The sequence below is a fragment of the Physella acuta genome, unplaced genomic scaffold, assembly GCF_028476545.2.
Source record: "Physella acuta isolate Inbredline_101_S28 unplaced genomic scaffold, ASM2847654v3 ptg000935l, whole genome shotgun sequence".
Classification (NCBI taxonomy): Eukaryota; Metazoa; Mollusca; class Gastropoda; family Physidae; genus Physella; species Physella acuta.
This window is the reverse complement of record NW_026732452.1, coordinates 89,714-102,030: the sequence shown is the minus strand read 5'-3', so window position 1 is coordinate 102,030 and position 12,317 is coordinate 89,714. Positions and strand designations below refer to the sequence as shown.

At 39.6% G+C, this 12,317-nt stretch overlaps 2 protein-coding genes across 2 annotated transcripts; both read right to left on the bottom strand.

The window, feature by feature from the left end:
• Positions 1–3,300: 3,300 nt before the first annotated feature.
• On the bottom strand, positions 3,301–11,407 carry LOC131953639 (UDP-glucuronosyltransferase 1A1-like). The gene is made up of 2 exons (XM_059316923.1): positions 11,348–11,407; positions 3,301–4,908 (listed from the first exon to the last, which is right to left on the bottom strand). The coding sequence occupies exon 2, from the start codon at positions 4,882–4,884 to the stop codon at positions 3,301–3,303; it is 1,584 nt and encodes a 527-aa protein (XP_059172906.1). The 5' UTR covers positions 4,885–4,908; positions 11,348–11,407.
• On the bottom strand, positions 6,784–10,985 carry LOC131953645 (UDP-glucuronosyltransferase 1A4-like). The gene is made up of 2 exons (XM_059316929.1): positions 10,929–10,985; positions 6,784–8,414 (listed from the first exon to the last, which is right to left on the bottom strand). The coding sequence occupies exon 2, from the start codon at positions 8,361–8,363 to the stop codon at positions 6,786–6,788; it is 1,578 nt and encodes a 525-aa protein (XP_059172912.1). The 5' UTR covers positions 8,364–8,414; positions 10,929–10,985; the 3' UTR covers positions 6,784–6,785.
• Positions 11,408–12,317: the final 910 nt, after the last annotated feature.

The following is a 12,317-nucleotide window of genomic DNA, read 5'->3' as shown; positions in this document are numbered from 1 at the left end:
TGTATAAAACGGGTTCACATAAACTCGTAATAGATATAGCGGGATAGTTAAGAGCCCCGTACGAAAAAGGGTTTAGGGGCCCCTGTACGCATGAGGGATTAATGCTCCAATATATATTATGGGTTTTGTGGCCCGGTACAAAAAAGGGTTTAGGGCTCCGGTACAAAGATGATATGGGGCCCCAGTAGAAAAATGAGATATGGGCCACGGTACATACAAAAGGTATTTCAAAACAGCAAGTCATGATGCTAATTTTCACTGTATATGCTAATTTTATTTTTTTAGAATTTCATTGAGTTTCATCAAGGATCATCATTAGAAACAGATACTAATACCGTCATTTTGGATAATTTATTTGTTTAGTAACGCCACTAACATTTTTAGATGCTTTTCGCTGTGACTAATGTGTGACGGGCGAAGGTCTCGAGTTTGAACGTTTGTCCGGAATCGATACTGCAGGACGTCACTGAGTCCACCCAGCTATAATGAGAACCTGAATAATACAATCTCATTAAAAAAAAGAACCCCCTATTAAATGTTTTAAAATCGTTTAATAGTGGTATTTTTAAAAATACTAGTATAATTCGCTTTGATTATAAATATATTTATTTTCATATTAATATTATTGAAAATTTTATAATTTAAGCCTAAAAAAAATCTTAACACAAACTCAGAGGCGTAGCGACCCTTCCCGGCGCCCGGAGACAAACTTTTCGATTTGCACCCCTCCCCCACCCCCCTCAAGATTTCGATTTGCACCCCCCTCAAGATTTCAATTTGCACCCCCTCACCCCACACCACTCTTTCAATTTACACCCCCCTCAACCTTTCAATTTATTTTTCCAACCCATTTTGGAGCCCCCTAAGGTCGGCGCCCGAGGACATCTGCCCCCCCTCCCGCTACGCTACTGCACAAACTCAAACCCCTATATAAACTGCCACCACCCTATATAATGCCATCACTCTATGTAATGCAACAAACACCCTATATAATACCACCACCTTCTTACATAATACCACTACCACCATGTATAAATCTCACCACCAACCTCAAAATGTCACACCTCTCGTGACGCTAATGCCTTCACACGCCCTCATGTAGCAGTAGAGAATTAAGTAGAACACATTTTACCTCTAGGAAATGGCGCGCAGTCAACCCCTGCAAATGGATGTCTCTGTGTCGTAGATCTGATCACTGAGTAATTCACGGATTAAACATAATTGTTATCTTTTTTCAATTGAGTAGTTCATTAAATAAATATTTAGAGGGTTATTTTTTGAATTTTCAATATATTATTTATGTTGATTCATAAATTACAAACGAAGTGATAAACTATTTATTTAGAGGATTTCAATTGTTTTTAATCGCTAAACGTAATTTTTCCCCTTTATAATTAACGTTTTTTTTTAATGGAACCAATAATGCACGATCAAATAGTTAGTCAAGAATAAAAAATAAAAAGATGCCTAGTTATCATATATGTCATAGCTCTTCTTCTTCTTCTTCGTTCTTAATTATTAGTGTTGAAGGGGATCGAGATTTATCTGCCAGTGGGTTTGAACTCGAGACTTATTTCGAATTTATCAACCATGAGCTTTTTGCCGACTCGACCACGCCTCCAACACAATTAAGCGTTACGTGTCAACTGGTTATGCGCCATTGAGGCCATTGACTCCGATTTCAGCCTGCTTTTCTTTTTGGATTTGCTTCCATAAGCTTTGTCCAACCAAGAACAAATTACAAGGCAGCAGTTGTTTAATTTTGGAGTTGTCTCTCCTAGAAGAGTGTCTGTCCCCAGCTAACGAGCCTCATCTGCCCGAGGGTTCGAAGTCGAGACTTTTCGGTTTAATAACCATGAGCTTTACCGACTCGACCACGCCGACCCCTCGCGGGATTCGAACTCGTGACTTTCGGTCTACCAGTCGTATACTCTACCACCCGACCACGCCGCACTGTACTTAGCCAATAGCCGTAACTAAACGTGAGAGGGCCATCATACAGGGGAGCCACTGCTAGTAACGACGTGATGATAGAGAACACAATGAAAACTGGGATGTAAAACTTCAATAAGTGAATACAATTTATTTAAATATTGATATAACTAGATGCTTAGATTGAAAAATTGTTTTCGTTACAAAAAGTCTTTGTTTCCTAAAATTAACCTGACCCCCACTCATCCACCAAAACTGTATTTTTAAAAGCGAGTTTAATTAGTCCGATTTCTAAAAAAAAAGTGTAGTTTCCCTTGATACAGCTATCGTTTACTGTATGGTAACTATGTTAAATGTAACCGAAATGATCGGTAATTACTATTTAATACTGATAATTTGAGTACAAATGATAAGTTTATTATTTGGATAACTTGTAAATTACAAAAAAAAAAAAAGACTTTACTAAAGAGAAGAAAATTCATTCTGAAATCCAGTTTAAAAATAAATAAATTACAAAAATGTGACTTTACATTTTTTTTACCCCCCCCCCCCCCTTACTTTGGTCACACGTCGTCCCCTTAAGCCCGACACCCCTTCCATGAATCACCATTTATAATGACGCTAATCATTTGGACATATTAAAAACGGCTGTCACAAATAAAACCCCAAACAAAATCTTTGTCTCTTTCTATCCCTCTACAAAAAGCCCTCGCCCACCTCGTTTGCACGAGTTACATCTTCTTTTACAAGCCAAATTATCAGGAGCCAATCTGTCAAAGGTCAAATTTTCGGAAGCTTTATTTTCTGGATTTAGTATGACGTCCTTCAGTGCCCAGTGCAGATAGGGTCATCCTTTAGTGAACACATGGGTTCGTCCTTCAGTGCCCAGCATGGGTTCGTCCTTCAGTGAACACATGGGTTCGTCTTTCAGTGCCCACCACACATGGATTCGGCACAAAACTTTGTTCCCATTTATCTGACAATTTTTATGGCGGTTCCTCAAGATAGTGTCTTGCCACTTGATACTTTGTCATAGTTTTCATCGGCATAATTGTTCCATAAGTGAAGAACAGCATGTTTTTAATGTTAAAACTTCAGGATTCTGTTTTTATAGCGTTTTGTTATTAGAAAGTAATTTATTAATATCTAGTTAGAAGTAGAAGTCCGCATCACTTCGCCACTTCCATCACCACTGTGGGCGCACATGACATCTGTGTTTATAATTCCTCGTCGTTCCTTGGGTACCATAAGGCCTCAGTTCAAACTTTCCACTTCACACAGTCACCCGATGCTGTTTTTGTGGATATACTGCAAAGCACTGCCGGCATCAAGACCACATGTACACTACAGATACCAGCAGTTCTAAATTTAATCGGTTTTCCTCTTTGTTTTACCCCACAAGCACCGCCTCACTCCTCGCCAGCAACACCGCAACACCACAAACAGAACAACCAGAACTACCACCACGACGACAGCAACAAAACCCATGGTATCCAGACCAACTAGCTGGTACAACGGCAAATCCAACCCAGCCGAGCGCATGTACTTGCCGCCATATTCCATCACGTGATCGATCCAGTACGCCGCCGCTTCCGGTGGAAGCTGGTACAGCTGATGAAAAAGTTGTGACGCTTTTTTTATGCTGTTTTTATATTTATCGTTGGTTGTTATTTTACGGATTAATTTAACGAAATCTTTATCGGATAAACGCCGGATGTCGGCCGTAAGTCCGAAATTTTTCAGGTCAGATCTACGAGAATTGTAGAACTGTTCTCCGAAAATCGGCAAGCACAGCATGGGTATCGCGTTATACAGGGCCTCGTACTGAATGCTGTTGCCGCAGTTCGATACCACCAGCCTCGTTTTGGGGTGAGCCAGAACGTCGTTCTGCGGAACCCAAAGCGAGGTTAAAATTTTCTCCGGGTCAGGCGAGGTCAAGTTGACCTTCCAAACGACGTTCATGTCGAGTTGGGAGAATGCTGACGTCATCTGGTCGATGACGTGGCTGGGAATGTTGACGACGCTGCTCCCGAATGTCGCGAGAATGATCCCGTTTTGAGAACCTTCGGCAAAAGTTCTAAAAGGTTCTTCCAGCGGATGTGGCCTAAGAACCGCAGTGCTGCCTATCAGTTTCATATTCGGGAGTTCCGGTTTAGCAAAATCTAAAATATGATCGCTCTCAATAATAAACAGTTCCGCCTTCAACGACAACTCAACGACTGATATCTTCGGCTTATGAGGCGCAAACTCAACCACCAAATCATCATCCATGAAATAGTAATCGATAATCGATAAACATATATTGCAAACCGCAGTCCGGAGACGATCCAGGAAAGACATATCGTGGATATTGAATCCACGGTATCCAAAACAGGCTGTGGATGAAGGGCTAAATGGAACTCTTTGCCCAATCAAATCGTTGAAAGGGCTGAGGTACACAAAAGCCACGCCCAAGATATGAGTTATCACAACAAAGTTCCTAAAAGGCGGGGAGTTTGTAATGACGAATAAATCTGGCTTTAACCCTTTCAGTCTTGCCATCAGGTTCTGATCAGATAGAATTTGTTTGACAACGCCGTGCGTGGTTTGAAAAAAGCTGACGTAATCTCTCAACCCTTGGTTCTCGCCTCTCCAGAATTTTTCGATCACCTCCCCGAAGACTTGTTTTTCGAAATTTTTCAGGTATTTCCCGTAGGGGATGACCTTGACCCCATCGACGTTGACCTGGTTCTGGTCCAGCATGTACCTAGGGATGCAGACATAGGCGGTGTGGCCCAGGCTGACCAGGGACCTTCCCACGTTTGTGTGGGTCCGCACATTGGAAACGTGTGGGATGGGGAACAGCACCACAACTTTGGCAACGATTACGTAACTTGACAGGAAGTAGCTTAATGTCAGCAAAGTGAAAGTTGGACTCAAGATCGCGTGCTTGAATTTCCGATGTTTCTCCATACTAAAAATTTACGTCGATCAATCCTGAAAAAAAAATCAATGAAAATGATACACAACTAGATAAATGTTATAATTAGAAAATGTAAATTAAGCAACAATTCACTGCCTTTAACATGTAGAGACATTATTTCTCATGTTTTAATAATTGAACAGGGTTTCAGAGGAGTAGCGACCCCTCCCGGCGACAAACTTTCGATTTTCACTCCCCCCTCGAACTTTTCATTTGCACCCCCCCTCGAATTTTCCATTTGCACCCCCCCCCCTCAAACTTTCAATTTGGCGCCCCCCCCCCCCTAAGGTCGGGGCCCGGGGCCATATGTCCCCCCCCCCCCCGCTACGCCTCTGCAGGGTTTAGCTTGTTCTTTAAGATGTCAACAGACAAGTGCAGTTTTTAGGCATCTTTTATCTCAATTGCCCCTTACCCAGAAAGAATTAGAATTTATATTTTTAAAATATACTTTTAATTGTTTCGCCCCCCCCTCCCCCCATGAATGTTTGAAGTACCCACCCCCAACCTGGAAGAAGAAAGGTCTGAAAGAAACACCAATAGAGCTTGTTAGTATGTCACTAACTTATCGTTTTCGTACTTGCCAGCTAGCATATATATATATATATATATATATATATATATATATATATATATATATATATATATATATATATATATATATATATATAAGCGCCTATACATATGTATTATATATATATATATAATTTATTATACATATATTTTATATATATATATATATATATATATATATATATATATATATATATATATATATATATATATATATATATATATATATCTGGGGATGAGGAAGGACAAATTGTGAGCGAACCAACAAATAGGAATGATGATGACTCACAGTCAAGACAAAAAAAATAAAACAACGTGCTCCATGCTTCTGTCTAGGCATCTCAACATTTGTACACTTTAGCTACAAGACAAACTGAACATTGTTTTTAAAAAAAATAATATTCTTTATTAAAGTATAATCGTAATTTAAAATACTACATGAGAATAATATGTTTAAGTACATATTCATTATATAAACTAAAGCAACACACTAACTCGTAAATGAATTAACTAAAATGAATTATATATAGGTCTATTTAAAATAGAATATAGACATTGCGTATTGTTTTTAAGACATGGCATTTTAGTATTGAAGTACATGCGTTAATGTTCCTTATAATAATAATAATACGAAATGCTTTAATTGTTTGTAACAGCTTTTTATAGTATTTATAAAGTATACGTGTGAAGTGAAAGGTATGATAGGAGTGAATGTTGTGTGTACATTTTAACGTGACACGTCTGCAAGAGTTCAACCCTCGTGCCGTGAATTGTCTGTAATCACGTGGTCATTGTCGGGTGTATACTTGTTTGTGAAGGTGTACAAAACTGATATGGAATGTGTAAAATAACTGGGATATTATCCAGATGAGCCATAAGCCCGCCACTTTTCGCCAGCACACATACCTACGACCTTTACCTATTTCTAATTTCTAGACATTTGAATATTAAAACGCACGCCAAAAAAAAAAACCAAAAAAACTCCTTATCCGCTTTAAGGTTTAGGCTCATTGTTGTGTAAGTGTTAAATCCTAATCCTAAGTTTCATATCCTTTTTTTTAAAAATAATATTTTTTGTGTGGCGAGGCTTATCTAGACAAGATCCAATTACTGACATAATATGGGACGTAACTGTGCTACAATACGTTTACATATTTGAAAGAAAAACAATGCATAAATAGATTGAAAAACTGAAAACTGCTTCTAATGTCTATGCTCATGACATCAAATTAAAAAAATAAAAATTAATTGCAAATAAGGGACACAACTATTACATTTTCTATATTATCGTCATTATTTCCCCTGCAGATAAGTTTCAATATTACTCCTTTTTCTTTTTTTGAGATCTCTTGGAGGTTGGTAAACATTTTCTTGCCACGCGACAGCAGCATCGACAGATCTTGAACACAATCAGCACGGCTAAAGCTAAGATGGCGAAGAGAACAGCCAGTACGTCCAAGGAGAGATACTGATAAAGGGGCATTTGCTGACCAGCAGACTTCATGTACGAGCCGCCATACTGCATCACGTGATCCATCCAGAACGCGGCTGTTTTGTCGGGAGATTTGTACAGAAGTCGGTACAGCGCGGACGCCTTCTTGATGTTGCTGCGGTATTTTTCGTTTTCCGACACTTCCTTCATCAAATCAGCAAGTTCGTGATCAGTGATGTCAAGGATATTCGCTGTCAGGCCGTAACCTTTGGACTTTGACCTTTGTGCGTTGTAAAACTGATCGCCGAATAAAGGGACGCAAATCATAGGCACGCCGTGGTAAAGAGCTTCGTACTGTCCGTTCGCGCCGCAATGGGAAACGAAGAGCTTCGTGTTCTTGTGGGCCAGGATGTCGTTCTGCGGTACCCACGTCGACGTCAACATCCGGTCCGCGTTCGGTGAGGTCGTGTTGACCCTCCACACCACGTCCAGCTTCTGTTTTAGAAACGCCGACGTCATCTTCTTTATCACGGGCTCTGGGATGTTCAGGACTGTGCTGCCGAAGGTCACCACCGCGACGCCGTTTTTGGAACCGTCGAGAAATTTCTTAAACGGTTCTTTGAGTGGTCTGGCATCAGTTGCTGCGGTGCCGCCGATGCGTATCGTGTTGGGGAGCGCCGGTTTAGCGAAGTCCATGACGTGGTCGTTTTCAACGAGGTACACCTCCGCCATCAAAATCAACTCCTGCACTGATACCTTCGGTCTGTTGCTCGCAAACTCCGCCACCATATCACCATCCCCCAGCTGCGGTAGCACCAGCGCCAAAAATAAATTGCACACTGCAGTTTTAAATCGATCCACAAACGACATTCCTTGATCGGAAAAGGTGTCGGATAACTGACAAGCCGTTGAAGAAGGGCTGAAAGGTACTCTTGCGTCCGAGAGATCAGAAAACGGCGTCAGGAAAGCAAATGGAACCCCCAGCATGTAGGGCAAGATGACGATGTTTATAAACGGCGGGAATTTCGATATCAAAAACAGGTCAGGTTGAACAGACTTCAGTCGAGTTAGAAGATCCTGATCAGAGAGGAAGCGCCGTACCATACCTTGCATTTCTGGAACCAACTTGGACAAGAAAAATACAGAGGGATCCTGCCCCAGCCAAAACAATTCAGCGACCTTGGAGAAAACTTCCTCCTCGATATTCCCGAGGTAATCCCCGTACGCGATGACCTTGACCCCGTCCACGTTGATCAGGTTCCCGTCCAGCATGAACTGGGGCACGCAGACGTACACGTCGTGACCCATCTCCGCCAGGGCGCGCCCCACGTTGGTGTGGGTGCGGACATTGGCCAGGTGGGGCACGGAGAACAGCACCGCCACCTTGGCTTCGGTGTGGACGAGGACCTGTAGGGTTACAGCAAGAACAGCCAGAATCTTAAGACGTCCATCGTTAAACATAGCCATTGTGTGGTCAGGATTTCAGGAAATACGATCTGCTTGATTCGGTCGTATCATCTGTAGAACATTTAAAAGAAAAAACACATTAAATAAGAAAAAAGCATTCGTGTGGTTTTTCTAAGCTAATCAAATTTAATCAACTTGACATGACAGGAGAGAATTGAATTTTTATTTTTATTCTACGGGAATAGCGTTTAGAAGTAGAGTAACAATACTACATAAACTTTGTTTTTGATGTAGGAAAACTGAGAAATACCTTATTTTCAGGGTGTGTAATTTTGGGGAAAGGGGGTAGGGCATTGATTGAAGTTTATATTTTCTGTATATATATATATATATATATATATATATATATATATATATATATATATATATATATATATATATATATATATATATATATATATATACTCTGAAACTCTGCATAACAATGTTCGATATTGCCACAATAAAAATCTTTTTTAAAAGAAAGATTGTAATGTTACAGGCATAGTCAAGTTCTTTTTCGAACCTGACGATTCGTGAGAGAAGTGATGTAGGTTTCACCTGTTTCAATGACATCAGCTAATTACGTGATAGTGTGGTCAGCACTATCCCCAGTCGCCTGCGCTTAACCTAACGTGAGTATGACGTAACTGGTAAAGTGAACTAAAAACAAACATAACTTGCTAATGTCAATGATAACCCAAACACAAGTCCTACCATAGCTCATACCATAATTTTTGGCCGCAGTGTTTCTTTCAGACTTTTTTCCCGGGGCGAGGGGAGGTGGGGGCGGTCACTTAAATTTTTTTGAAGGGGGTGGATTAAAAAACTTTGAGGGAGAGGCGGACTAGTAAAAGTATAAAAGTATATATTAAAAGAATGTATATAAAAGTATCTATTTTCTATATAAATTCTATTTCGGGGGGGGGGGGGGGGTAGATGCCTGGAAGAAACTCTGGCCGCAACACTAGACACGATAATACGCATTTGCATTACTACTAACATTACTAATAGCTTAACACACCTATTTTTAGTTTTCGGACACTGGTAGCACCAGTACTCTTTTATTCTTTAGTCTATTCTGTAATATGGAGAAAAAAATGCAGCTTACCTGTATGATAAGTAATTGTTTAAATACGTGCAAAAAAAATAAACGTGTAAAGGTAATACAAGTACAGTGAGGGCATGATGACGGTTAAAAGGTCGTGTTATGAATACCGTATCAAATGAAGTAGGTCAGGATTTGTCAATAACCTTGGTTCGATCGAACCCCAGGGGTTCGGTGAGCCAGTCTCATGGGTTCGGCGGAGGTCAAGACACACACCCGACTCATGATTTAAGATCAGATTTTGCCAATGTGGACGATAGAATGGTTCGGTGAATGCGTATTTGAAACTGGTGAGGTTCGGTACCTCCAAAAGGATAAGAACCAGTGGCGTAGCGTGGTCGGGTGTCACCCGGTGCGGCACTTAATGGTGTCACCCCCAGGGGCGTAGCAACCCGGGGACAAACTTTCAAATTTTCGTTTTGCGCCTCCCCCCCCCCCCCAAACTTTCGATTTGCACCCCCCCCCCCCCAAGTTTTTCTATATATAGTGTGCTATTTTTTGCCTTGGTGTCACCGCCCTAAATGGGGTCACCCGGTGCGGTCCGCACCCCCCCCCCCCCCTTCATCCTCGCTACGCCTCTGATAAGAACCACTGCTTTAACATCATAACATTCTTAGTATTGGAAGAGTCCACTGTCGGACGCTGAAAGAAAAACAATCCGACTTCCCTTCCTCAAACATGTTACACATTCAATATTGATTGACCCAATAAGCATATGCTACTTAGGGTTACATTTAAATCTAGCTAACAATCGATACAGGAGAACATTCGCAGTTAGACTAACGCATTGATTATACGAATTTTAATCTATACACATGTAATCAAGGGATTAACTTCTTCACGGCAATAAAAAAGATTTTTAAAAAATCAAAACACGTTATTAAGAAAATCTAATAATTTTACGCGCGAAGCTAATACATTGATAGATTATTTAAAATACGGGCTTAATAATATACACACTAGTTAATGTAACAGTAGTAACTGACCTAAAATCTTGCATCTAAAATAATATTACCACACGTAGAAGCACATCCTGTCAATTACTGGACTACATTATTAATTCTTATTCCTAGTATTTGGGCTACGACAGGCATAATGCACCACAGATCTAACAAAACCTGGATGTTACTGTTAGGGTTACAGTTACAGTTTAGTATTTTGACGGCTGCCATTGTAACTAATTGTAGAGTTCTGTGAAAATAATCCACTTTAAAAATTCTAAATTCCCATTTACATTAATCAACTTTGAAGCTTACATTTTTGTTAGCTGTAGGCTACATACTATCTCACATATTTGATTTTCCCAATATATTATTCATTATTCTATTCCTAACCTGCATTTGACACGGTTGTAAGGTTTTTTTAAGCAACCAGTCATTTACTGTGGTTACAGTTACATCTATAAGCTAGCTAAAACTAAATCAAATAATGAACCTACTGTATACTTAAGTATACTAATTAATTAATTAATAACTTACACAGGTAGGAAGTGTGTAGCTTTGTAATCAACTACTGTGTAGTTTAGTGATCACTAGGTTTTAACTGTAACACTTAACAGCCAACTTTTGCTGAGCAGCGAAAACGACTGATGTAATACAAATACACAGGTAGCCCACAATAAATGTGGGCCCGAGTTCGATAAAAATATATTTAAAAACACACACAAACACACACACAGTTAGCTTAAGACTAGTGTTAGGGAGAACTCAAGAATTGTTAGACTACATATATTTTGAATCCACGTCTTCGTCGTCTTGTGTATAAAACATCGAAAACAGTACAACTAGGTCAACGGATAATTCCATAATTATTGATTAGGCTATACATCAAAACAATTGACATATTAAAATATAGATCTAGATCTAATACTGTAAATAATTAACTGCATTCCACCCACGTAATGCGTATGTCCAGAAATGAATATCCACATCAACGAAGAAACAGTGTGTTATGTTTTTGGTAACTAAATCCTCGAAGGCTATTTATAGCTCAGGGTTGCGTGCACTTTTATCGGGGAAGAAGAGTGCACAGTTCACCGTTAGATTTTAGTCTAATTAGTTAGAACGTTTTAAATGATAAACTAATGGTGTCACGTGATATGGCTGACTGATACCCTGACGTGTAAGACACGCGGCTGTGTGGTTCGTTCATCCGTGTGTCGCATGCACACACAAAAAAAAGTTACACCGTTTCTTATTATTGGCTAAGGACGACCTTGACATACTTACTGGGTAACACTATACAGAACGGCCGTGTTGTGTTAGTGTGTGGACCGTCTTGCGTGCTAAAGATTTGTGCCGGCTGTGTCAGCGGGTAGGTCGTGGTTTGAATGGACTGTCTGTTGACACGAGGTTGTCGTCTGAACAGGCTGCTTGCCTGTCGTTTGAAATAGACTGGTTTTTTATATTGGGTTGACTTTTTATGGACAAGCTGTTGATAATCTAATATATAAAGCTCAATTCTGTAACGCATATGTTTGTCGTTGGCATTTCTACGGATTTAAGTGTTAGATCAATTATCGTGCGCGTTTGTCTAAAGTTATGAGTTAAAAATTACTATTAAAAGTGTTGGGAAATCATTTTCATTTTTCAAATTATAGTAATAATTGTCGGCATGTTCATTAAACACAAGTTTTAAAAAAATATCATCTTTTACAAAAATTCTAATTATGTTTTTATTTAGTCCTATAGCGCTTACTTCCCTTTGATAAATTAGGCAAAACACAATTACTTCCCTTTATGAAACCATTGCATTAGTTGAAAAGCATTTACTTTTTAATTACTTTGTTTTGGTGTTGGGAAAAAAATAATTACATAATTAGCGGGGATTGATCAAGTGCAAATGTTTTAGGTATTTTACGGATAAGC

Excerpts from the sequence above, each read along its gene's own strand:
- LOC131953639 (XM_059316923.1), bottom strand. The coding sequence starts at position 4,884 with ATGGAGAAACATCGGAAATTCAAGCACGCGATCTTGAGTCCAACTTTC.
- LOC131953645 (XM_059316929.1), bottom strand. The coding sequence starts at position 8,363 with ATGGCTATGTTTAACGATGGACGTCTTAAGATTCTGGCTGTTCTTGCT.